General features: G+C 45.1%; 1 protein-coding gene across 1 annotated transcript; it reads right to left on the reverse strand.

Annotated features, from left to right (window-relative positions):
* Window positions 1-5,262: 5,262 nt before the first annotated feature.
* On the reverse strand, window positions 5,263-26,782 carry LOC307137885 (vitelline membrane outer layer protein 1-like). The gene is made up of 4 exons (XM_079835890.1): window positions 26,486-26,782; window positions 16,907-17,040; window positions 15,140-15,253; window positions 5,263-6,924 (listed from the first exon to the last, which is right to left on the reverse strand). The coding sequence occupies exons 1-4, from the start codon at window positions 26,753-26,755 to the stop codon at window positions 6,741-6,743; spliced, it is 702 nt and encodes a 233-aa protein (XP_079692016.1). The 5' UTR covers window positions 26,756-26,782; the 3' UTR covers window positions 5,263-6,740.
* Window positions 26,783-27,199: the final 417 nt, after the last annotated feature.

Below are 27,199 nucleotides of genomic sequence, written 5' to 3' on the forward strand. Positions count from 1 at the left end.
GGCTGGGCCGGGCCATGTGACACAGGTCCGGAAACAAAAATGATTAGTTCATCTTTCGAGTCTCGAGTCTCGGGTTTGAGTCTTTCCTTCTTCCTGTCAGTCCCATAGAGTCTATGCTGTCAGTAGCGGAAACAGAAAAGATGAGTTCTTACGAGTCTTTCGGGTTTGACGTTTGAGTCATTCGTTCTTTTGCCACGTGACTTGTCACCATATTGAACACTAGTTCACAACCTTTTTACTAACAAGCACGTAGTTATTTTTTTATTTTATTTTTTATATATATAATTCTCAGTTAATATCAGACATATACAAATATGGGAAATATATTCACTATTGAAGTCTAACATCACAAATTCAAGTCAATTAGACTATTACTCATTTTGAATCCTATAGCACAAACACACACACACATACATACAATATATATATATACACTGCATGAAAAGTGGGATTTTCGACCCCGTAAACGCCTGTATACTCCTGGAAATCTCCCTAATTTTCGGCAGTTTTCGACAATTTAGAGGCAGCGAACGTCGCGTTTGTCTGTGCCACAAATTGTCGTAAACGAACCATGACGTAGGTGGAGAGCCCCCCGCTGAGAGAGCCCGCGGAGGTGCGACGCCTCTAATTTGCATATGAATAGCAGCGAAACCAGAGAGTCAACGGCCAGACTTGAATTTACTCACTCACTATTGGCTGAAGCCACTACATTTAAAAAAGAAAAATCCCTCGTGATTGGTTGGCAGATCACTGCAAACCAATCATTATTGGTCCCCCTGGCTCATTATAAATGTAAACCCCAATAATAATAATAAATATATAATTTATGTTGTAATAATTTGTTTCATATTAATGTTATTGTGCTATGAAGTATTCATACCATCAAGGAATATATGGGAAAATTATACGGACCGTGCCGTTTATTCAAAGAAAGAGCTTCATTTATAAGCATACAGCTGTTCATTCAAAGAAAGGGCTTAATTTATAAAACACAGCGGTTTACTCAAAGAAATAGCTTTATTGTTAAACACACAACTATGTACAGTGCAGCAGTAATGTCTCGTAATGTAATGTAAAGTTCGTCGAGCTCCAGGCTGCGAGAGGGCGGTGGCCGCACAATCCATCCAGACACCCCGTCAACAAAGCCGTCTTCCTCATCAGACATGAGTTCAATGGTTGCGGACTTCCAAACGTCCACCTCATCCAGCACACTCTCGCTTCCAGCAACTGTAATACAATCCATAAAGACAATAAGCAACCTGAAAAATACTCACATTGACAAAAAACGGATCTAATATAATAAATCTTACCCTTTTTCTTCTTGATCGACTCCGAGCTAAACTTCGCAGTTTCCGCCTGCGATGTAAGTTCAGGTTGTTTGTATCTGAAGCTCCGGCGTGTCGATTCATAATACGTCTTACAGGCAGCTGGAAAACAATTACATGAGACTGGTATTAATAAAAACAGTCACGGTAAAATTAAACAAGGAATGAGAAACACATTAGAAGTTACTTACACACAATTTCGTCTTGATCAGCGGTTAAATCTGGACTCGCGGAAATCGCTCCAAGCAGATAAGAGCTCACGGCTTCGTTATGAGGCGAGGATAGTCTGTGTAAACAAAATGTGCAGTTTTAAGCTCGGATCTATTAACGCATCCATTTCCTTATACAGCTGAATAAAAGCATATTCTTTAAATCGTAACGTTACATTACCCATGCTCTGGTTCATAGCGCCTGCAGTTTGCCTCAGAGTTATGAAGACGAAGACAGCCTCCTGAAAATGAGTCCAAAAAGTTCGTCGCGTCCATGCAGAGATTGTGTTGAAGACGGTGTCCTGTCATTGTTGATCACGAAAAAGGAAAGCAGCAAAAAACATAAAAAAAAGTTTAAAGCTCGTCTTCTACGCGTCATGGCCATGACCTCGACCTCGCACCTCATTGGAGTAGGGCTCTAATATGGAACGCGCCCTGGGTATGTGTGAAAACACTTATACATAAATTGATCACTTAGAAATCAAAACTAAGGTTTGAGAAAGAAAGAATATGCATACAACAAAATATATTGTTTCATAGCAGCTTCAGTAACAAGTTCAAAACAAATTCTGCTGTAAACCGGCTCTAACAAGCCAATATAGTGTCAATATTCAGCTCAAGTGACTTCAGTGTTGATTCAGTTCAGTTGATTTCAGTTCAACTGTAAATTCTTCAGTTGTGCATATTTGTGTGTAGTTAGATATATGCAAAAACAACATTTTTGGAAATAGTTAAAATAGTTTTGCACAAAGTGTTGCTTTTGCAAGAGATGTCTGATGTTTTGTGTGTAGAGTTACAAGAAATGGAGCCATGTTTTCAGAAATTGTGTGTAAGCAATTAGATAAAACTGTAAATGAATCCAGTTTATTTTAGTTCAGGACTCATAGTCCAGGTGTTAGTAATCTGTGCTTAATCTTTGTTCCAGGCAACAATTTTTTAACTCACGATTAACTAGATTAAGGCCTACTCTTGGCATAATTTAAACCCTGTCCAGGAAACCACCTCTTGAAAATCTGCATTGATAATTCATCAAATGTGGTGTGAGCTCAATTTAAATGACAATTACAGAAAAACACAATCTGACTTAACTATAAACAAACAAACTTGTACTTTTCACATTTATGATTAATAGCCATTTAAAAAATCATTCACAGTGCAGGGTGGAAAAATTAATGTTGGTATGTAAACTGTATGCTTTACTTGATTTATTTGTGTGCTTTGGTTCATTGTCTTGTTGCATCACATAACCTCTCTAAAGGTTGAAGACATGAACTGCTGTCCTGTATTTTTTTATTTTTTTTACATAACATTGGTTATTGCTAATGACATACAGAGTAATTAATCTACACTGTGAGCCCGGACAAGTTGAATCTACTTAAAAAATTGGAGCAAACTGGTTGCCCTAAAAATTTAGTAATGTGAACTAAAACGAGTACATTTAACTTAAATTTAAGTTAACATTTTAACTTAAACTTTAAACTTGTTTTAGTCAAAAAAATTCAGAACCTAGATAAAACTCCCCCTGCTGCTACTCTGATTTGCATTTGTGTAGCTCACAGCTGTTCATTTACATGATAAAGCCTCCCCTAGAATTAAGGGGAGGGGGGGTCATGGGGGGACAACTGCCAAGCAAGGCCCACGTCAATTTCTGACAATTTACGGCAGTTTTCGGTGTTGCGTGCAAATTGCCGTGCACAGTCGTAAACCTGAAGTTTCACGGCAATCTACAGTGTCACATACTGACGAAAATCCCACTTTTCATGCAGTGTGAAAAGGTCTTAAAACTACATTTTCTGAAACATTAACAATAGTATTTTTTAATTACGCAGGGTTTCTCATCCGCTATTGACGTTCGCTGGTTGGTGCATTCTGGGATAGCGGTCTGTCTGAAGTCCACAAGCCTCCTCTCGATGCATCCTCGATAAAAGGGGCGGATCAAGGACACATCCGGGGATTTGAACTGTACTTGGCTAGATGTGAACTTTGAATTGGAACAGTACTTGGGCAGCAACAGATGATGTTTCACAATTGACGACTGATGGCGATTCCTCCCGTCCTCTGGAGTTCCTTCTCCCGAGTCGAACTTGCAAGTCTAAACTACCAAGGACGCAAGTCAGAAGTTCGTGTACTTGATATTGAGAAACGGCCCAGGTCTTGCAGTCTCTGCTAATGAGCTCATAAGTTGAATCAGGTGTGATAGATGGGGGAGACATACAAACTGCAGTGCTGGTGGTTCTCCAGGACAGGTTTGAGAACCACTAGCAAAATAGAGTAAATGCCCAACTTACCCTCAGACTAAACCCTATGGCATACGTTTCATCGGGACACATGCTCCTAGTCCTCCAAGTCCCCCAGGGCCCTCCATTCGGCACAGTCATCTCTGAGCTTGAGCTACCAATAATGGCTAGCAGTGAAAACGCAATGGAAAAGAAGTGATGCATTGCTACAGCTCTGGCCTGATTGAGAGATGAATCTTCAGATTGTGAGAATGATCAGACAGACTCAGAGACAGTGCAGTACCACAACACTCTCGAGTTTATTAAGGAACAATCCTCATGTTTATACACAAGATTGAGCTGATCAACGAAGTCCAGGCCATCCAATCACAGCACTCAAAGATCAACCCCTACCATATATGGCATATTAACAAATCAAAGGTAGTCAGTTCTAACAGGTGTTCTGAAATAGGCGGAGATTTTCTGTGACACTGGGCGGAGCTTACATGAATATTCACGAGTTTCCTATTTCGTGTTAAAGCGCCACTAAAAATATTAGTTTCAGCTTCCAATGAAGTTAAGCTTCTTTTATTGATAGCCTAACTGTTTATGTGCTCAATAGTTTGCACACAACAATATCATTTAATGATTACAGACAATGATTTGTCAGTGGCCTATCGTTAGTAAATGAGTTTGTTTGTTTTAATTATAGGCTACTTCTGTTTTGCTTTAATGCTCTTTTAATTACTCTGATAACTTGTGTGAATGTGTCAGTGGTGGCATGATAAAGTTTCAGTTGTGATGATTTTGTCATTCCATAAAAAAATTAATTAAAAAATTAAAAATAAAAGTGTCTGTTTTGTCTGGTGTACAGGGATATTTACTGGCACAAGTCTAATATATAGACTTATTTAAATAATCAGGATTATATAGACACTGGTTATCGCGATTAATCATGGCCCATTAAGACGATACAAATATTTAAAGTACATTAACTTGTGTTCATGCTTGTGGGCAATTTTGGAAACGAGACATTCAAGTCTACCCAGATTAGAAGAGCTTCTGCAAAAGATGAAATTTCACTGCAACCTTAACCACAGGAGTTTATAATTAATATTATTATATACATTTCGGCAAATTTATAAAACGATCCACTTTAAAGACTCTCAAGGTAAAACAGAAACATAAAAATACTTAAAGGCGATTGGCTCGTTTAGCTCAACGACACCTCTGGCAAATCATTGGCTGAAATCATATCAAACAGCTACAAACCACATGACATAACACAATATATATATATAAATATTGTGCATAAATAAGTCAGAATATGAGCTTTACTTCGTTTAACGCTGACTAATTATCTTCATTCAAGCCGAGGAGCGTGCATTAATGTTTTTAGTGGCAAAACAGGAAACTCGTGAATATTCATGAAATTAATTACTTTCAAACGAATGATTATTGTTTTGTTCGTTATTAGCCTATTTTTAATGAAAATACAACAACAATAAAATAGAACAATAAAAAAAAAGTTTATTAAAAAACAAATAGGCTAAAACGGATGACATAAAATAGCCGCATTATAAAAAATAGATACACAATAGGCTATATTTAAAAAATCCCCTTTAAAACGATGCTCATCTTGTGGTTCTCTATTATTTGATTGAAAACAAAGACAAACTATTATATTAAATACAAACTTTTTTTTAATTAACAAGTTATCTTGCCTTTTGCCTCCGCTATCGTCCTGTCCATAATCCTAATAGCCCAGATTCGTGTAGGTTTTTAGCGAGTAATTTTGACTGTTGATTCAAAAAGATCCTGCAGGAGGCGCAAGCACATCACTAAACCCATCATCATGTCTGACATGTTGACATTTCAACGTTGCTTCAACATTAATTGAGTGTGAACATCAACATTTCAATGTTATTTCTACATACATTAGCCTATACTATAGAAACTCACCATTTGCGAACGAATTCGCGCCCATTCGAGTTCAAATCTTTGCCAACTGTCATTCTGACTGACATCACGTGACTAGTCAACCGACAACCGTGATAGAGATATTCACCTCAGAGAACCAAACTATCTTATGTCTTGCCTAATTTCGTTAAAACTTTATCAAGTGCGAGAGGTAATCTTTATAAGTTTTGCTCTTTTGTGATTAGGAAAAAAGAATAAAGGTCATATGGCTCAAGAACAATGCAGGGTCAGTAAAACATGACTGAATTAAAATTTTTATAGTAGGACTATAATAATTTACACTAAACCCTAGAAGTCTACTATTTCTACCACATAAGAAAAACTCGAGAGAGCTCTTTGGTAAAATAAACACAAGATGTTGGTAATGGTAAACATTTTGATTTTGGTAAACATTTGGTAAATTGTAATTATGACATACTAAGTCATATAATTACAACATAAAATGTGAAGTTATGACTTAAAAGATGCATAGAATATAATAATTACTCTAATTTCGACTATTTAATCTCATCTCGTAACTAACTTGTATGTCCTATTTTCGAATGTCTGTCATAATTTAGACGCAAGTCCTTAATATATCAAGTTGGGACTTAGTATGTCACAATTAATATTTTCCAAAGCACGATTTTCCTTTTCTTATGTGGCGGAAATGGGCTTTCATACATTACTTTAAGAACTGACCCATGAAGAAACACTCCACATACTTTATTTATATTTTTAATGTCCATTTACAGACTCACATGTAGAAACTTCATAGAAATGTATTTCCTAGATTGATGACCAGTACAAACGTGAGGAAACGTAAGTAAATTCTTCAGTATGTTCAAGATCTTTCAATATTGGATGTTGCTGCTGTTCTCATTGTCGTCATTGTTGTCCATTAAATGTGAAGGGGGAAAAATCTGCTTAATTCATTCTGCCCTAAACTAGTTATGCACTACTTGAAGATATGGTTTACTGATGATGTATTTAAAAATTCCACCAAATGATTGGTTCCTAAACCAATGAGTTCAATCACAGCAGAACATGTGCACATCATTGAGGGCCGTGTCATCTCCGACTCCCTGCGGTGGCTCCACCCTCGTCTTGATGCCACAGATTCCTTTTCCTCCACATATCTCACTCCAGTCGCCCCAAACGCCCCACGACGTCCCAGATCCCTCCAGTGTTTTGGCATTCCCACTGCAGTTAAACCTGGTGAAAATTCAGCATAAAGGTTTTTTATTGGCATCCATGGCTCCATGAAGAGCCTTTAACATCAATGGAACCTTTACATTGCAGAGAAGGTCATTTATAATGGGGAAAAATGGTTATTTTAAGAGATGTCGACAGAAAAGTTATTTGGAGAACCCAAAATGGTTCTTCTATTACAAAACCTTTATTTTTAGAGTGATATTTTGGTGTTAAAAAACTCCGTTTGACCAGGTCACTTGATATCGTACTTGGTTACTGAGGTAACCTCGGTTCCCTGAGATAATGTAACGTGTATTGCGTCGAAGACACTTTGGGAAAAGTCCTTTTCTCTGAAATACTGAAGCCTTTTATGAAGTAACGCAGCGCTTACCAGTGATGCGTGGGTTGATCCAAAATGAGCGGGTGCCCGCGGGTTACGAGTCATCCAAAAATATTTTTAATGATATCATGGTCACTGTTACGGAACGCTCGACAACGCCTCCTCCTGGTTTCACCAGATCTCTCTCTCCTGCGTATTAAGACTGCATTTCCCTTCCTTGCTCCTCTGCCTATTATTAGTTCATTATTATCACCTGTGGACCCTCAGCTCACCTTTATCTGGACTGCTCTGCTCATTGTTCATTTGTGAAGTCTTGATTTACCCTTACTCTGCCTCTGGCTTATTTCTTGTGTTTGAACTTTATGACAGCCTTTCTCTGTTGGCTTACCTGTGTGAATAAAGTCTTGCAAATGGATCCGAACGCTTCAGCCTCTTCATCACAGAAGACTTCACCAAAACAGGATCCAGCAGATTTTCATCGACTGGCCTCCGAGGTATCCTCTCAAGCTGAGGTGCTGCTCACTCATCAACGACAGCTGGTGAAATTAACAGCTCTCACCGAGGAGCTCGTGAGATCGGTCCGAGCCCTTACCCCGCCGAGCGCGGCTGAGAATCCATCTGCACCTGCAGCCGTTCCCCCCGCCGTGAGTAACAATTCAAACCATCCAAAATTATCCCTTCCCGAGAAATTTGATGGCTCACCTTCTGCCTGTAAGGGATTTCTGTTGCAGTGCAGCTTGTATTTCAACCAGCAGACGCAGTCCTATTCCACTGATGCGAGCCGCGTTTCCTTCATATGTTCCCTACTCACCGGTCGGGCTCTGGAATGGGCTACTGCGCTCTGGTCTGGAGGTCAGCTCTCTTTTCCCTCTTATAATGAGTTTTTGACCCAATTTCGAGAAGTATTTGAACACTCAGCAGGAGGAGAGGATCCAGGAGAACTTTTGCTTACGTTACGGCAGGGAAGGTCTACCGCAGCAGACTACACACTCTCTTTTCGGACCCTGGCAGCCCAAACTGGATGGGAGGAGGAACCTCTAAAGCTCCTGTATCGCAAGGGATTGAACCCGGATCTCCAGGGAGAGCTGGCATGCCGCGACGACGGTAAATCCTCTCATCTCAAACCAGCTGGACTGTTACAACCTCTGCCAGTACCACAGCGTCCCTGGTCGCACATCGCAGTGGATTTTGTGACTGATCTACCTCCTTCCCAGGGGTTTACAACTATTCTCTCCGTGGTGGATCGTTTCTCTAAGTCCTGTCGTTTCATTCCTCTGACCGGTTTGCCCACGGCTTTACAGACAGCCGAGGCTCTTTTCAACCAGGTGTTCCGTCTCTTTGGTCTGCCCGAGGACATTGTCTCTGACCGCGGTCCTCAGTTTACCTCCCGTGTCTGGAGAGAATTGTGCTGCAAACTAAATATCAATGTCAGTTTAACTTCTGGTTACCATCCTCAGGCCAACGGGCAGGTTGAACGTCTAAACCAGGATTTGATTCGATTCCTGAGAACTTACTGCTACCAGAATCAGCAGGACTGGAGTCGCTTCCTGGCCTGGGCTGAGTATGCCCAGAATTCTTTGTTAAAACCTGCCACTGGTCTAACCCCTTTCAAATGTGTTTTAGGGTTCCAACCTCCCCTCTTCCCGTGGGCTGGGGAGCCATCCGACCTCCCAGCAGTAGATGCGTGGCTTCAGCGCAGTGAGGCCACCTGGGATGCTGCTCCCGTCCACTTGCAGCACGCCATACGCCGTTTCCAGCATCATGCAGATCGAAAGATCTCACCTACATTTCATGTGTCCCTTTTCAGACCCGCTGTCGCTCCCAGGAGAGAGAGGAGCCGGGAGGAGGTCGCTCCTGTGCAGACTCCTCCCATTGAAGTGGACGGTTCGGAGGCTTTCCGGGTGCGAGAGATCCTGAACTCCAGGCGTCACGGCGGGGTGTTGCAATACCTTATCGACTGGGAGGGGTACGGTCCCGAGGAACGCTCCTGGGTCAGGTCTCATGATATCCTGGATCCTACATTAACTGCTGCTTTTCACCGACACCACCCAGATCGACCGGCTCCAAGACCCCGTGGTAGACCCCGCCGTCGACCAGGTCCTCGCTTCCGGAGCCGCTCGCAGGGGAGGGGCTCTGTTACGGAACGCTCGACAACGCCTCCTCCTGGTTTCACCAGATCTCTCTCTCCTGCGTATTAAGACTGCATTTCCCTTCCTTGCTCCTCTGCCTATTATTAGTTCATTATTATCACCTGTGGACCCTCAGCTCACCTTTATCTGGACTGCTCTGCTCATTGTTCATTTGTGAAGTCTTGATTTACCCTTACTCTGCCTCTGGCTTATTTCTTGTGTTTGAACTTTATGACAGCCTTTCTCTGTTGGCTTACCTGTGTGAATAAAGTCTTGCAAATGGATCCGAACGCTTCAGCCTCTTCATCACAGTCACGGTCGGTCGGGTCGTCAATAAATCGTCTCAGGTTACGTATGTAACCATGGTTCCCTGAGAGGGAACGAGACGCTGCGTCAAAACGCTTTTGAGAACGCTTCTGCGTGATTGCGTCTTGAAGCACTTGTGGAATCAGTCCAATGGACAGACGGAACGTCATAGACGGGTGACGTCATAGACCGGAAACTATAAAGCACCCGTGAACACAAACAGAAACTAGCTTCTGAAAAAGCCTGAAAGAAGTCGCTCACGGGCACACAGGGAATATGGCAGGGCGACGCAGCGTCTCGTTCCCTCTCAGGGAACCATGGTTACATACGTAACCTGAGACGTTCCCTTTCAAGGGAACTCGCGCTGCGTCAAAACGCTTTTGAGAACGCAATACCAACGCCGCCATAAGAGCATGTGACCGTATGTGTGAAATCAAAAGTGCACACTACTACGATAGCACCTGCACCCCAGGAGTGGTCAAAGCAGATTAGTTTCCCTTGGTCTGACGCCGAGGAGGACAAAGGCCAGCAGTACTATAGGTATTATAATGCTAGTAGAATTTTTTCCCCAGCAACATAGCCTGGCCTAGGATGAAGAGAACTTTCCCTATGCCGGGCGCAAACCCTTGACTGCAGATCTAAGCCTCAAATAAGCCACAAAGGAAACAAGTAACTAGCAGGTTTCTCCTCAAAGAAACCTCACCCAAAAGGAGCGTGGAAAGCAGCTAAGGCTGCCACATACACCTTCAATGTGGCTAGAATACAGTTTCCTTGTGGACGGAGCTCTGGAGTGATATATGGTCTCAACAGCCTCGGCTGAGAGACCTGAACTTATGGGCTGGGCCCCCTCGGAGGCCAGGCCCAGTTTCACCCTCCTGGCAGGGGTGATGATCAAACTTCTCACTTGAGAGTGAAATTCCCTACTGAACGGAATCTCCAGCAGAGAGCCATCCAGAAGAGAAATTAGGTCTGAGCCCTACTCGGGCCCGCCAGTACGGAGCTATTAACATCAGACGAGCCACGTCTTGGCGAATTCTCTCCAGAACTCCTAGAAGCAGAGCAATCGGGTAAAGGTGTACAGGGGTGGCCTCGGCCATTCCCGTATCATGGTGTCCAGTCCCGGAGGAGCTGGATACCCACAAAAGCTCCGCCACCTCGGTGTGGAGTCTAAATTTACCCGGGCCTCAGCCCCTGCCTCAGCAGGATCACTCATGATCGCTCCCCCAGCCCGCAAAGGAAGACTCTGTCGTTAGCGTAACGCGACGAACATGAGTCCCCAATACCGGCCTTTAGGACGTAAACCAAGGATCTTTCCACATAACTAGAGCACGAAGGCATCGCCGCGTGACTTCAATCATGCGGAGCAGGTATCCCCTCAGGGAAACCCCTTGGTTTTGAGCTACCACTGTCATGGTCTCATGCTCAGCAGGCCAAAAAGGTATCCCCGTTGGACGCAACTGCCATGAAACCTAACAGATTCTGCCATGGTGCCAGTCCCTCAAGACTGACCTCTGACATACTGCGAACAGCAAGCGCAGTGCCCTGAAGCACGAAGGCGCAGGAAACAACTGGCCTGACTGCTCTAGGACCCTCCTCGGAGGGGGCGCACATCCCAGGTCCACTACGTTTCCGGGTAGAACCTGAGATATGTGCTCGTCAGGGACCACTGCGCCCCGAAACACACAAGGTGGCGGGGTTGGCAGAATGGTCCCCCCAGACATGATATTGATATCGTCGGAAATATTAGAGATACCAGTCTCTCGAGACTGGCCTCTGGTGTACCACAAGCAGCAAGCGCAGTGCCCTGAAGCACAAAGGCGCAGGGAACAACTGGCCTGACTGCTCTAGGACCCTCCTCGGAGGGGGCGCACATCCCAGGGCCACTACGTTTCCGGGTGGAACCAGAGATATGTGCTCGTTAGGGACCACTGCGCCCTGAAACACACGAGGTGGCAGGGTTGACAGAATGGTCCCCCTGAGGGCACCGAAGGGAGACGGGCACCGTATAATGAGGTAGAGACCGCCTTCCTATGGAGGGGACCCTCAGAGACATTATATTGATATTGTCAGAAATATTATAGATACCAGTCTCTCAAGAGTGGCCTCTGGTGTACCACGAGCAGCAAGCACAGTGCCCTGAAGCGGCGAACCGGCAGGGAACAACTGGCCTAACTGCTCTAGAAACCTCCTCGGAGGGGCGCACATCCCAGGGCCACTACGCTTCTGGGTGGAACCTGAGATATGTGCTTCTTTCTTCTTCTTTCTTTTTTCAGACTCTAGAGAGTGATCACTCATGATTTCTACCCCCAGCCCGCAAAGGAAAACTCTGTCGTTAGCGTAACGCGACGAACATGAGTCCCCAATACCAGCCTTTAGGGCATAAACCAAGGATCTTTCCACATAACTAAAGGACGAAAGCATCGCCGCGTGACTTCAATCATGCGGAGCAGGTATCCCCTCAGGGAAACCCCTTGGTTATGAGCCACCACTGTCACGGTCTCATGCTCAGCAGGCCGAAAAGGTATCCCGTCGGACGCAGCTGCCATGAAACCTAACAGATTCTGCCATGATGCCAGTCCCTCAAGACTGACCTCTGACATACCGCGAACAGCAAGCACAGTGCCCTGAAGCACGAAGGCGCAGGAAACAACTGGCCTGACTGCTCTAGGACCCTCCTCGGAGGGGGCGTGCATTCCAGGACCACTACGTTTCCGGGTGGACCCTGAGATATGTGTTCGCCAGAGACCACTGCGCCCCGAAACACACGAAATGGCGAGGTTGGCAGAATGGTCCCCTTGAGGGCCCCGAAGGGAGACGGGCACCGTATAGTGTGGTGAACACCGCCTTCCTACGGAGGGTTTCCCTCAGAAACCTGACATTGATGGCGTCAGGAGTTTTACTTTGACAAAGCCCTCTTTATGACAATAACTGTCTTTCAATACCGCCTTGCCTTAAGAGAACTTCACTCTGCTTCCACATTTTGGAATTAGAAAGGGCACGAAGCACTCAGCGCATGCTCTTACCATAACCATGGATTTTTAGAAATATGTATATATATTTTCCATATATAAAAAATTCTCAAGCCACAAAGAAATATGATTTAATTTGTCAAAATGAAATGCATTCAAAACCACTCAGATGTTCACTCTTTTGGCTGAATATTCATTGCATGAAAAATGCAAAGAGGAGTCAAACATAGGAACAGAGAAAAAGGGCTTCTTTTTCTTTTCCTCTTCCTTCTTTCCCCCATTTATAAATGCATTGTGGCAACATGATCTACGTGTTGCCTCGGCAAACACGAGATCCATTGATTTCTCTTATATTTCAGAATGTAATCTACGCGTTGCCTCAGCCAACACGAGATCCATTGATTTCTCTTATATTGCAGAATGTAATCTACGTGTTGTCTCGGCAAACACGAGCTCTGTCCATTATATTTTTAGCAGACCCCGATCTATGCGCTGCCTTGGCAAAACGCAAGATCAAACGCTACTATATTGCAGACTGTAATCTACGTGTTGCCTCGGCAACACGAGCTCTGCAAATCCGTTACATTCTAGCAGACTGCATCTACACGCTGCCTCGGCAAAACGTGATATGCAGTGTTTATATTGCAGACTGTAATCTACATGTTGCCTCTGCAAATATGAGATCCGAGTCGTTATTTTCTCTTTTTCGCTACGTGCTTTTCTTACACATTTGAGAAATTTATCAATGAATGTCCGCCCACTCCTTTTTTATGAAAGCTGACGCACATACATCTCTGCGCTTCACTCGGGGCAGAAGGAACCGCAAGCGTGCTTCCACCCTGAGATGAAACACTGGACCCGGCAGGTGAAGGCTGAGAAAGGGCGATGCCCGTCTCTAACCCCTCTGCCGGACCTATTTGCGATCCCCACGACTGAAGCCGCCGCTCTGCCTCGGCAGAAGGGACCTGAGCCACGGGGAACGCGAGCCGAAGCGCCCTCCTCGGAGAGCGCCCGGCGGCTTAACAAACAGTCAACACACATAGAATACCGGTATGCATCCCCACCCGTAATGAAATGAGGGCAGGGATGAACACATCCAGTGAATTGCTGTCACATTTGTTTTACTTTTATGTTTTTCTTTTACAAGAACAAAGGTGGAAAACTCCTGCCTAACTTTTTCTAAAGACAGACAAAAAACACCAGTTTTTTTTTTTTTTACAGACAAGATTCACACAGAGCGCTTCTTGAAGGCAAAGAAGCTAGTTTCTGTTTGTGTTCACGGGTGCTTTATAGTTTCCGGTCTATGACGTCACCCGTCTATGACGTTCCGTCTGTCCATTGGACTGATTCCACAAGTGCTTCAAGACGCAATCACGCAGAAGCGTTCTCAAAAGCGTTTTGACGCAGCGCGAGTTCCCTTGAAAGGGAACCTTATTTACCTTTTGAATGTTGAGCGTTATTAACTTTTGAATAAATGCTGATGCGGGACAAAATGCCTGATTTCCCAAAACGTTGAACTGAGCAATGCCATTGTACCATTTTAATAGGCTACTTTTAAACGCATATAGCTCCAAAAAGTCAGTTTTATGTATTTTCTGAGAGGGGGTGGGATTTTTGTTGGGAAAGTCGGGGGAGGGACGCACACTTCGATTAGACTGGATAACACATGCAGCATCTTAATTGTTAAGAAAATGAAACAAAATAAATGAATAAATCAAGCCTGTATTACATAACACTAGGCTATATCATACAGCATTCAGAAAAAGAACAGTTTGCGCTGCTAAGGGCTTTCACACTTCTCTCAGTTGACCTGCTGATGAATTCTTCAAGCCATGTTGAAACATAAACATTGCGTTCATCAATAATATGCATCTAGAGCTGAAATGGAAAATGATGCGCCGCCTCAAGAACGGCCTGCTCTTGCCGCTGCACCTCTGAGCACCACGTCAGGGCCTGAAACATTTTCTCAATGGCCCGAATGACGCTAAGATGAGCATTTACTACTTTTTAAAAATGCGGGTCGGGAAGCGGGTCGGGTACAATATTTTTTTTGAGGTCCGAGTTGCGGACGGGTTAGTTGAAAAAGACGGTCGGGTGCGGGTTGTTTATACATTGACCCGCGCATCACTGGCACTTACTGCACAGTCAAAACAGTGCTGAGGCTTACTCGCACGCTATTGGCTGGTCAGTGGGAACTGCACGAACCAATGGCAGAGCGGCGTAACTGTGCGAACCAAACGGTGTGCCGAGCTGAACGCAGAGCCCGCCAGAATTGGCGAGGCATCTGCCTATAAAAGACGCTCAAATAGCATGCGAGTAAGCCTCAGCACTGTTTTGACTGTGCAGTAAGCGCTGCGTTACTTCATAATAGGCTTCAGTATTTCGGAGAAAAGGAAATTTCTCAAAGTGTCATGAATTGACGTGTTTATGCAGCTTGTTATGGAATGCTGTTTTGATTCCAAAATAAGTTTTTAAATAAATAAAACCATCACCTGATGTTGTTTGCGGCCGTGTCGTCCCAAGTCCCTTGGGTTGATTCCACTCTCAGCTGAAAGGATGTCAGGAATCCATTCGAGCACCATTTTATATCTGACCATTTACCCCAGCTGAGAAAAGAATGTAATAATGGACATTAGTGCTTCAACCAGTTATCAATTATGTTTTTTTCAGCTTTCTTCAGTGTGAAATGTTGCTGTTTGAGTATGAAAAATGTTTCCAAAGTCCCTCCAGTGGGAGTTATTCTCTATATCATTGTCACTGTTTCTGAACTCCTGAAACGCCTCCATTATAGTTTTGAGTTTTCTTCCGGGAACCAACACGTCACAATATTCCTCATTTAAATCATTCATAAGCAGAATAAAGAGGTGGGGCATGGTTGAGTTAGTTAGTAGTGTGTTGAAACTGGCGGTTATGGTAAGGGGCGGGACATTTCCCAAACACGCTGGAAGCGCTTGACCAATCACAACACACCGCTCCAGTCGACCAATCAGAGCACAGTGTGCTTTTCAGAAGGACAGGCTTCACAGGCCCCATTTACACTGCATGGTTCAAGTGACCCAATTCCGATCGGATATGACATGTGAACGTGTAAGCAGGAAAAAATTCCGATGCCCCCAGATCGGATTCAGGTCTCACTCATATGTGGTAATAAATCCGATATGATTCGGATACGTGCATTTGTGTCTGCCATGTAAGCGGTCAAATCGGATATTCCCCAGTAAATGCGCGTCGTACGTCATTGAAAAAGGGACGGAGGCAAATGACGTCAACTCAGGTGGACACGAACTACCTGCGATCAGTGGCGCAGAAAGTGGGTATGCGCTATATGCGGCGCATGGGGGCGCAGCACCTTGGGGGCGCCAAAGCGATGGGAATAATAATAAAAAAACATTCTATATGTAGGTGCTGTTGCACGTTTCTAAATAATTTCTGTATTTCCTCAATATTATATAACATTTTAGAGGACTAACAGGCTAGAATAGACGCCCTCATAAGATTCCATAATTGAATTTTGGATAATAATGGAATATCGCGAGTGGGCGCGCCTGGCGGGGGCACCGGCGAAAACACGTTTTTGTGGTAAATCACGCGTCAAGGACGCGCGTTTTCGCCGGTGCCCCCGGACACATGACATTAATCCTCTTTTTTCTCAGAGTGCACTGTTTTGCTGACCTTTAAATAGGCTATAGTGTGGAAAGCAAAACACATAATCAATTATTCTGCATCCATTGCATAGAGCGTCGTTTTAGGCTACTTCCCAGGTCAGAACGTCTTGGGCTGTTTCGCCAGTGTATAGTGTAAATGCAAATATCGGATACGGGTCGCTTTTAAAAGATGATGTAAGCGGGTCGTCAAAAAAATCGGATGTAGTCACCAAATCAGAATTGTGCATCAACACCTGCAGTGTAAATGCGGCCATAGAGACATGAACTTAACAGAGCGTTACTGACAGACTGGTAAGAGAGGAGCCGCAACAATGGAGAATATGAGGAAATAATGGAATGGCTGTTGGAAGCTTAATGGTCGTGTAGTTCGTTTATAGTCTAGGTTTAGCTTTAGACTTCTGGCGACTGTATTAAAGCTTCAAAATGTATAAAAGTTGTGTTTATTTGTGAAGATTATCATGTTGAAAAAAGCGCGTTTTGTGACTGATTTGAAGCGCTCTTCATGAGCAACAGCTCTGTGTGTCATCTTAATAATGGCAGCCCACTAGGTTTTGGTACAGCTTCTCTGTATTACATCCAGTTTAAACGCTTCACCTTCCTACGTCAGATTGAACGGTGGCGTAGTCCTTGTATGGGCCTGATGAGCTTTTGGACGGGTCGATGCAGTGAAGGCGAATCCCATTGAGCGCTGTGTTATCACCAACCAGCGATTCCCACATCCCTGCCACCTTCAGAAAAACATCTGTTTAGAGCAGTGGTATTAACTTAAATTAAGACAAAAACTAAAACGGCTCAGGTTACAAATGTAACCATTGTTCCCTGAGAACAGGGAACGAGACGCTGCGTCAGCTCGACGCTACGGGGAACGCCTCCAGCGTGACTGGTGCCTTAAATCACAATCAAAAAACGTCAATCCTATAGACCGGTGACAGCCTATGATGTCATCAAGGTGCGACCAGGAAGTATATAAGGGCGCCTTGCCAACATGACAGTATCTAATCGTCTGAAGGGACTGTTTTCTGTAGGCAGGCCCTGCGGCATGGCAAAGTGACGCAGCGCCTCGTTCCAAGATTCAAGATTCAAGAGTTTTATTTGTCACATACACAGTTATATACACAATATACAACTGGCAGTGAAATGTAAACAGGTCCGCTCCATGGACAGTGCAAATAACAGTTACAAGAAATTAAAATAGAAATAGAATAAAATTAGAATAAAAAGTATTAACATAAGTAGAATTATAAATAAATCAAGTAAAAGATAAAAATAGGAAATAAGATAAATAAAAATATAAAAAATATGTGGATATGATAAGTGAGATAAACTGTAGACTTAAAAATAAGTGGTTAACATAAAATATATATATATGTATATATAAAGAAGTATAATGTGCAAGGTTTATTACAGGTTGTTACGCAGTAACAATAGGAAAGTAAAGTGCAGTGCAATTGCAGTATGTGGATGTTAATGTTAAAAAACCGTATGTTTATGCGTGTGCGGGGGTGAAGTGAAGTCACGTGACTGAGTTCAGGAGTCTGATGGCCTGGGGGAAGAAACTCCTCCTGAGTCTTTCAGTTTTTGCCATCAGGCTACGGAAGCGCTTACCAGATGGCAGCAGGGTGAAGTGAGAGTTTGCAGGGTGATTAATGTCTCTGATGATTTTGGTAGCTCTACCTCTGCAGCGTTTGGTGTAGATGTCCTGCAGAGGCGGGAGAGCTGAGCCTGAGATGCGCTCGGATAAGCGCACCACTCTTTGCAGGGCTTTGCCATCATGACTGGTGCTGTTCCAGTACCACGCTGTGATGCACTGAGTCAGGACACTTTCTATCGCCCCTCGATAGAAAGTTTTCAGGATGGCTGGTGAAACCCTGAATTTCCTCAGCTGGCGCAGGTGGTACAGTCTTTGCCTGGCTTTTTTCACCTGTGTCTGGATGTGTGTAGTCCAGGTCAGATCCTCGGAGATGTTCACACCCAGGTATTTGAAGCTGCTCACTCTCTCTACCGGTGTCCCGCTGATCATGAGAGGGGAGTATGACCGATGCTGTCTCTTCCTGAAGTCCACAATCAGTTCTTTGGTCTTGTTAACATTCAGAGAGAGACAGTTGTCCTGGCACCATGATGTCAGTTGCTCCACTTCGTCCAAGTATGCCGTCTCATTGTTGTTGGAGATGAGACCCAGGACAACAGTATCATCAGCAAACTTGATGATAGAGGTGGAGCTGTGTGTGGACAAACAGTCATGGGTGTAGAGAGAGTAGAGCAGGGGACTCAGCACACAGCCCTGTGGAGCTCCAACACTCAGGGTGATGGAGGTGGAGGTGAACTGGCCTACTCTCACCGCCTGGGGTCTGCCAGTGAGGAAATCTTCAATCCAGAGGCAGAGAGAAGAATTCAGGCCTAGATCCAGGAGTTTGTGTGTTAGCTTAATGGGAACTATGGTGTTAAAGGCTGAGCTATAGTCAATAAATAGCAACCTGACATAGTTCCCACTTTTGCTGTCGATGTGAGTGAGGCAGGAGTGAAGGACGTGAGAAATGGCATCTTCAGTCGATCTATTGGGACGATAGGCAAACTGAAGAGGGTCCAAAGTGTCAGGAATGGAGGAGCAAATGTTGTTTTTAATGAGTCTCTCAAAGACCTTCATGACTAAAGATGTGAGAGCCACTGGACGATAGTCATTTAGGCAAGAGGGTTTACTGATCTTAGGTACAGGGATGATGGAGGATCGTTTGAAGGAGGTGGGGACAACAGATGTAGCAAGGGACTCGTTGAATATGGATGTAAAGAGCCCTGCGAGCTGATCAGCACAGGACCGCAGAACACGACCTGAAATACCATCCGGCCCAGCAGCTTTCCTGACATCCACACGTTTGAGTGCTCTCCGAACCTCGTCCTCCGAGACAGAGATCACGTGACCGTTGCTGCTCTGAGGGACTCTCTCTGACGCGTCACTCGCCGGAGTCGCGCTGCCGCGATTACCATCAAAGCGAGCGTAGAATGAGTTTAACTCGTTCACCAGTAACGGATCAGCTCTCACCTCTGCAGAGGATTTAGTTCCAAAAGCACAGATGGTTCTCAGTCCCTGCCACATCCGCCGGGAGTCGTTGAGTTGGAAATGAGATTCCACTCTGTCTTTATAGCGGAGTTTTGCGGCTTTAACGGCGCGCCGGAGGGCGTAACATGAAGCTTTGTACTCCCTCATATCCCCCGTTAGGAGACCGGCATTGTAAGCGGTGGTGCGCGAGTTTACTGCAGTGCGAATTGAACTGTCCACCCACGGTTTCTGATTAGGGAAGGACGTTATAGTTAATGTTTGTGTGGCTTGCTCTGTCAGTGTGTTAATAAAGCAGAGCGCCACTTCTGTGAACTCGCTGACGTCTTCAGAACTCGCGCGGAACATGTCCCAGTCGACGTCATCAAGAGCTGCCTGTAGCGTGATCTCTGAATGGGATGACCAGCGTTTGACTTCCCTCCTCACCGGGGGCTCTTGAACGAGCCTTTGTTTATATTCCGGTGTGAGGAAAATGGCGGCATGGTCCGATTTGCCAAAAGCTGGCTGTGAACGAGCTTTGTAGGCGTTCTTAAACGGAGAGTAGCAATGATCCAGTGTGTTTGCTCCTCGTGTGGGACAGGAGACATGCTGGTGAAAGTTTGGCAATACTTTCTTTAGGTTAGCTTTGTTAAAATCACCCGCGACAATGAAAGCAGCGTCGGGGTGTTTGTTTATGAAGCCGCTGGTCATATCATGGAGGGCAGATAAAGCCAGCCCCGTGTCTGCTTGTGGTGGAATATAAACGGCAGTGGCGATGACCGAGGAAAACTCCCTCGGCAGGTAGAAAGGCCGGCAAATGATAGTTAAATGTTCCAAGTGAGGCGAGCAGGATCGCGAAAGAATGGAGATGTTCCTAGGATCGCACCATTTCTTGTTTATCATGAAACACACTCCACCGCCTTTAGATTTCCCGGCCTCGGCTGTTCTGTCCATCCGAAAAACAGAGAAGTTCTCGGACGGCGTCACAGCTGTATCCGGGACCGCTGGCGTGAGCCATGTTTCGGACAGACAATAGATGTTGCAGTCTCTCATGTCCCGTTGAAAACTTATCCTGGCTCTAAGATCGTCCATCTTATTCTCCAAGGATTGGACATTTGCGAGCAAAATGCTCGGGAGAGGAGGACTGAATGCTCTTTTTCTCAGTCTGTTGCGGATCCCAGCGCGTTTCCCGCGGTGTTTTTTGAATCCTCGCCGTCGACTCGAGTGGCCATTGTTCAACTCGGCGTCCCGGCGAATCTCAGATGGAAGATTGGAGAAAGTGTCCTGAAACAGGTCAGTGTAGCGGTAACCAATTTCCAGAAGTGTTTTGCTGTCGTAACAGATCAAAGCAGATGATCCGTTGGAAAAAATAGAGAGTAAAAGAGAGTAGAATAATAAATAAAAGCAAAGTCTTAGCGGAGCGACCTGAACGGCGACCGAGCACGGCGGCGCCATCTTGCACTTTTCTGCCTTTTAGGGAGTCCCTGTTCTCAGGCAACAATGGTTACATTTGTAACCTGAGACGTTCCCTTTCGAAAGGGAACTCGTGCTGCGTCAGCTCGACGCTACGGGGAACGATATACCCACGCCGCCATGCCGACGGGAGTGCATGCCCACTGGCAGTGACAACTGTCAAGACAAGCAAATTCTACTGAAATGCCTGAACCACTCCCCTTCTGGTCACATTAGGCTGTCAGTGACAGCGCTCCCTACGGTCAAAGCCCAAGCTATTGCCTGAGAAGGAAACCTTCACACACATGAGGTCTTTCCCAGGCCTTGCTCGAAGGTCTGGAACCAGCCCATTCGACAGAAGGGGTTCCTTTAAGGGAACGTGGCAGGGGAACTATGAGGGAACCCGTGCCCGTCACTATTCGGGAGGTTCTCACCGAATTCCACCAGGGAGACCTGACCAGGTGACACAGTCTGCTATGGGACACGTAATACGGTCAACCCTGTCTGGACAGTACAGAGCCTCTGGTACTCGCCTCCGAAGAGACATCCCGCTAGGGTGCTGCAAGAAAGGCAGTGTCACCGACTAGCCGGACCTCAGAGACGGGTTATCCCGGAGAGCAGCGCTCAGCGAAGTGCTTTCAAACCCTTGTTAGCGAGGGGATTCAGGCCGCTCGATCCTCGGATCTACCAAGCACTTACTTTAAAACGTGCTTAGGAGGCCAAAGGCCTTTCAGGCTGATCGTATCAGGGGGGCCCCACGGGTAAGCTCATAACAGACCCTCGCTTGAGAGGAGCTCATAAGCCTGCCCGGTAGGTAACCATGTCGTAGGCAGACTATGAAGGTCTTCAGCTACTTCACACTTTTACGCTAGGAAAACACAGCTCGCCCACGACACTACAAGCCCTCGGGCAAGAGCGCAATTCAGTTACCCACCTCAGTGGGGGACAAATTAACACGGAGAGGCAGCAACTCTACTAGCAAAAAGTGAGGCATTCACACACAACCACATAATGTTGCAAAAAAGATCGTTCTTAGTCTACTCACGGGGAGCTGCAGGCCCTGCGAAGTCCAGCGACGTTCCAAATTTCCCCAAATAACCTCTCAGGAGAGTGAAGGTACAGAAGTCCTGAAAAAACATAGTTTGAAAATGTTTCACCCTCATCGAGGGGGACTCACCAGTCGCTGCTCGCGGCACTTCAAACCAGCCATCAAAGTTAGTGTCCGCCACCATCCTGAGGGGGGCGCTTTCACCAAACAAACCAGGCGAGCCGGCAGAATCTTTCATTTTCTGCTCATCATAGGTCCACCGGCCTGATGTAAAGCGCCCGGGGGAAAAACCAGAGGAAGGGAAAAAGGCAGCGTTCATCTCCGTACTCATCGGGGGTGGAGTCCGCTGCCTGCGCTGGTTCCAGTTAGCAGCCCCGGCTTCCTTCCTCTTCCTGTTGCGGGTGTCCCACCTCCCCTGCGCCCCAGTCCTCCGCGGCGGGGGCACTCGAGAGGCGACGTTGACTCGCTATTCCCGTCTCCAGCCCTCAGACTGAGACGGGGACACCCGACTGCCTGGGCCCGGTCCCGGACCTCAGCGGGATGCATGTTCTGAATGCCGCCGAGCGCGCCTTCGCCTCTCCGAACTTTCCCGCCACCGCCCCTACGGAGGTGCTGAAAAAGTTCGGACGGCGAAACCGGGGCATCAAGGAGAAAGGCTTCTCTTTCTCCCCGATGTCCAAACGGTTTAACCACAGATGTCTCTCCGTGGCCACCGTGGCCGCCATTGGCGCTATTTGTTCGGTGGCCCGGAGAGTGAAAACCGCGGTCCGGCGCGACTCGACTACCGCCTCAGGGGGTCCCTCCCCCCGATCGAGGTCCCTCAACAGGTCCGCCTGGTAAGCCTGCAGCACCGCTGTGGTGTGCGAAGCCGCTGCAGCGTGACCCACTGACATGTACGCCTTGCCATTCAGCGAGACCGGCAGGATGGGAGCCCTCAGTGTCGCCGGCTGCCTAGAGGCGAGATAAACATAACATCTCGTCCACAGGAGGCACCGACACATACCCAGCCTTGGCAGTCCCTCGACATCAGCGAAATTTAGCTTGCCGATGTCGATAGATGCGGGGCTGAGTATGGTTTCTTCCATCCCCTCGAGATCTGCTGATGGAAATCTGGAAGGGACGGAAGACTCCCAGGAGTTGGGAGGTCAAGGGCGGAGAGAAACCGATCATCCGAACTGTTTGGACGCTCAGCCTCTCTCCCCATGCGCCGCCAAGGCAGCTGCAGTCTACCTACAGCGCGTTCCATGACCTCCAGCAACTCCCCGTACATGGGACAGGATGGTTTGAGAAGCTTTCTATTTTTTTGCTAGCATCTTTAACTGACTCACCCATCCTCTCTCGAGTGGAAGAGCAGCGGACGAGGAGGAGGAATATAATCCCGTTCCTCCTCCGAAGTCCGCCTCTCGCGATCTGGATCGTCCTCGAGAACCACATCTGTCTCCAAGCGACGAGCCAGATCCATCCGGGAACCACATGATGTTTAGACGCCGCTCAGCCTCAGCTCGAGCGGGGCCATTCCCAGATGCTGAAACCTCTCCCCTCGAGAAGAGGTCCAGCCGAGAGCGGAGCGTTCTAGAGAAAAAACGCTCACAATATCCACAAGAGGTTCGCGAACCTCTCGTGCATGCTCTTCTCCCAGACAGTAAACACAAAGTGTGTGTGTATCCAAAGCGTAAGCTACCTGGTACACGTTCAAAACACACCTGCGGAAGTGGCGTTGCTTCTCAGCACACTTCATTGTTATCCTTCTTGTAGACGTTTCACGCGAAGACAGGCAAAACAGTCCCTGAAGACGAAAAGATACTGTCATGTTGGCAAGGCGCCCTTATATACTTCCTGGTCGCACCTTGATGACATCATAGTGTGTCACCGGTCAATAGGATTGACGTTTTTTGATTGTGATTTCAGGCACCAGTCACGCTGGAGGCGTTCCCCGTAGCGTCGAGCTGACGCAGCGCGAGTTCCCTTTCGAAAGGGAACTGACTAAAATACACAACATAAATGAAAATGTGAAGACTTCAAATATTAATAAATACTAATACTATATTAATGACGCTAAATTAAAACTGGTTTAGAGCTGGGCGATAGGATATTTTACATATGGCGTTGTTATAAAAAATGATTTGCTACACTTTTTTGTGAGTATACTGTATGTATGTGGGTAAAGTTGGCTATATGTACAGTACATAGACTGTATAAAACAATGGACGTAGTGTCCGTGACGTCACACGTAGGTTTCCAAAGAGCATTTTTGAAGCCCAAAGTGAGCGGAGATCTTGGCAGCATGTCATGAAATGGGCTAAGAGGCAGGACGTGTGTCATAAATTCCCTGTGTGTTTGTGGACTTTTTTGTTATTTCGTGTCTTGTGCCATGCATTGTAGTTCTTTGTAGTTTTTCATATTGATTAGTTTTCCCAGGTGTTTCCCATTTACCACACCCCTTGTTATCTTGTTAACCTTGTTTCCCTTTGTGTATACCCCAGTGCTTCAGTTGTTGTTTGCCAGTCGTTGCTCCTGTATGTGTGGTCCTGTCGTTGCGCTCCTGCCTGTTTTTAGATACCCTTGCTCTTGGATGTTGTTTGTTATTAAATCATTCATGCCGCACTTGGATTCTCACTTCATCCCTGCTCACACGTTACAACGTGGGTAGACTAACAGACAGCAGACAAATGTCTAGTCAGTCCTTCCAGAAAAATGCGGCTTTTTTTTGTGATTGTTGCGGGCAAAAATCCTTGATTATGTGGCATGTTTTCTTAAAAAATGCGATGAAAAATGCGGGATATTTATGCAATTTTATGCTATGAAATTGCGGGAACTTGCAAAAACTGCGGTTTGATGAAAAAGAGAAAAACATCACAGAAAGTGCTGGGAATATTTAAGTTCTCATCTTGTTTTATTGAAGACCTTAATAATGGCTCAAATTTACAAAACATTGAGTCAAACAAGTTCTGTAGCTTTACAAAAGGAATATGCTACAACTTCTGAAAAATAAATAAATAACTTCTTGTTTTACAGAGCTAGCTTTAAAAAACAGACATTTGAGTGCTTCCAATGCACAAAGTGCATTCTCTTAAAGGGTTAGTTTATCCAAAAAATTAAATTCTGTCATTAATGACGTCCCCTCATGTCGTTGGACACAAATGAAGATATTTTTGTTGAATTCCGATGGCTCAGAAAGGCCTCCATTGGCACAATGTGCACTCTCAAGACCCATAAAAGGTACTAAAGACGTCGTTACAAAATCTCTCTCACTACAGTGGTTCTACAATAACTTTATGAAGCGACGATAATAGTTATTGTGCGCAAAAAAAAACTAAATAACGACTTATATAGTGATGACCGATTTCAAAACACAGCATCATGATGCTATGAATCATCGAGTCGATTCATGATTCGGATCGCGTGTCAAACTGCTGAAATACGTGACTTTGGCGATCCAAACCGCTGAAATGACTCATTGATTCATAACGCTTCAAACCGCTGAATCGACTCATTGATTCATAACGCTTCAAAGCTTCATGATGCTGTGTTTTGAAATCGGTCAACACACCGGGAAACTGCTTTGCGCGGTCTTTTGCTGGCAAATGGGAGTTTGCGCTTCATCATGGTTTCACTGATATCTATGGTTTCTCCACGGGGTTTGAAGCTTTTCGATGACGTTCACTTCGGGCAATTACGTCACTTCAAAACGTTCCCATGGCAACAGGGGGAAATGGCTGCTCTTGTGTGAAGTAAACGAACATTTTTCAACTTTCTGCTAATATATATGACTTTTTTTGCAACGAAAATGCAGGGATTATGAAATCATGCTAGCCCCGCATATTTTGCACGCGGAAATAGGCAATTTATGCGGCGAAAGTGCGGCGTATTTGAAAAAATGCGGCCCCCGCATGAATATGCGGACTTTGGCTGATTATGCGTTAAATCACGCGATCGCATTATCGCGTTTTTCTGGAGGGACTGTCTAGTAGTGACATCAGCAGCAATCCACCTGTCACTGAAGTGGACACTTGCATGAATTATAAAAATCGACTTATTTGAGTCTCTTTGGCACTGATAAGCCGACTCAAGAGGATTAATTATGCAGAACTTTAAGGCTTAATATAATTTAAATGGATGAGTTATAAAAAACATTCACCCCCTTCACAGATGTCATGAAAGGCAAAATTAGCTGTATAGACCAAAACCACTTTTTGTACCAGGCTGTAAACATATTTTTTTCTGCTATAAAGTTGGGCACGTTGGCATTTAATATTGGTTGATATTAATATTAACCAGTAGTCTGCATGACCTAGATTGCATCACCCAAAAAACTAATTAATTCTGATAATTAAGCTTTCCTATAGCTCAAACAGTAGAGCATGGCGCTAGCAATGCCAAGGTCATGGGTTCGATTCCCAGGGAAAGCAAGAACTGACAAAATGTAAAATGTGTACCTTGAATGCAATGTAAGTCGCTTTGGATTAAAGCGTCTGCCAAATGCATAAATGTAAATGTAAATGATAACATCACAAAAATCATTTATAACCACAATAATTGTCCAGGAACATGAATTAAGAAAGTAAATCAAGTAATTTTAGATTTCTTTGGTTACCAGTCCAATTTTTTACGACTAAACCTCACATTACTAATAGTTACTAACCTTAAGACTAAACCCTGTGGCGTACATTCCAGTCGGACATATTTCCTGCTGCCCCCAAGAGCCCCATATCATCCCGTTCTGGACCTTCAGCACTGATCCGACGGATTTGCTGGTCACATATGCCCCAAAAACAGCCAGAAGTGAAAACAGCGTCAAAGGAAGAGTTCTGGACATGGTTTGAGAGCCGTCCTGATGTCTTCTACTGGAGCCCAGAGCAGATGTGTGTGTGTGTGTGTGTGTGGGACTCAATGTGGTTCGTTGACCCTCCATTAACAGCGTAATCTAAGTCCAACCTGCACAGCAAATAGAACATCTAAATGTTATCATTGTAAATGATAGACCAGATTTGATCAATATTATGATACTATGGTTCCAGACTGTGACTGTGCAAACCTAAAACAACTCAAATATTACAGTAAATAACCTGCATGTGATTGTAAACACATAATAAGACAAACACCAAGCAGGTCAAATACTTGGACAAAAACTACAGTATACACACACACATACACACACTTTTCTTATGCTTTGATGTCTGACTTGTTCTGTAGAAATTCAAGTTCCCATTCAGTCAGTCACTACGAGTTACATCAGTGACTGATGGAATGGGGGTTTCGCTTAGAAGCCAATCACCTTTGAGTTCTACAAAACGAGCCAATGGCAAAACAATGCCATGGGTCTGTGGAATTTGCATGGCGAACTTCGCCCACCAGC

The sequence above is a fragment of the Gobio gobio genome (assembly GCF_949357685.1).
Source record: "Gobio gobio genome assembly, chromosome: 14".
Taxonomy (NCBI): Eukaryota; Metazoa; Chordata; class Actinopteri; order Cypriniformes; family Gobionidae; genus Gobio; species Gobio gobio.

Coding starts and splice junctions, on each gene's coding strand:
- LOC307137885 (XM_079835890.1), bottom strand. CDS start 26,755: ATGGAGGGTCAACGAACCACATTGAGTCCCACACACACACACACACAC. Junction 15,254..16,906: donor GTTCAATCTGACGTAGGAAG/GTGAAGCGTTTA, acceptor TTCTTTTCTCAG/CTGGGGTAAATGGTCAGATA. Junction 6,925..15,139: donor ACGGCCGCAAACAACATCAG/GTGATGGTTTTA, acceptor AATTTTCACCAG/GTTTAACTGCAGTGGGAATG.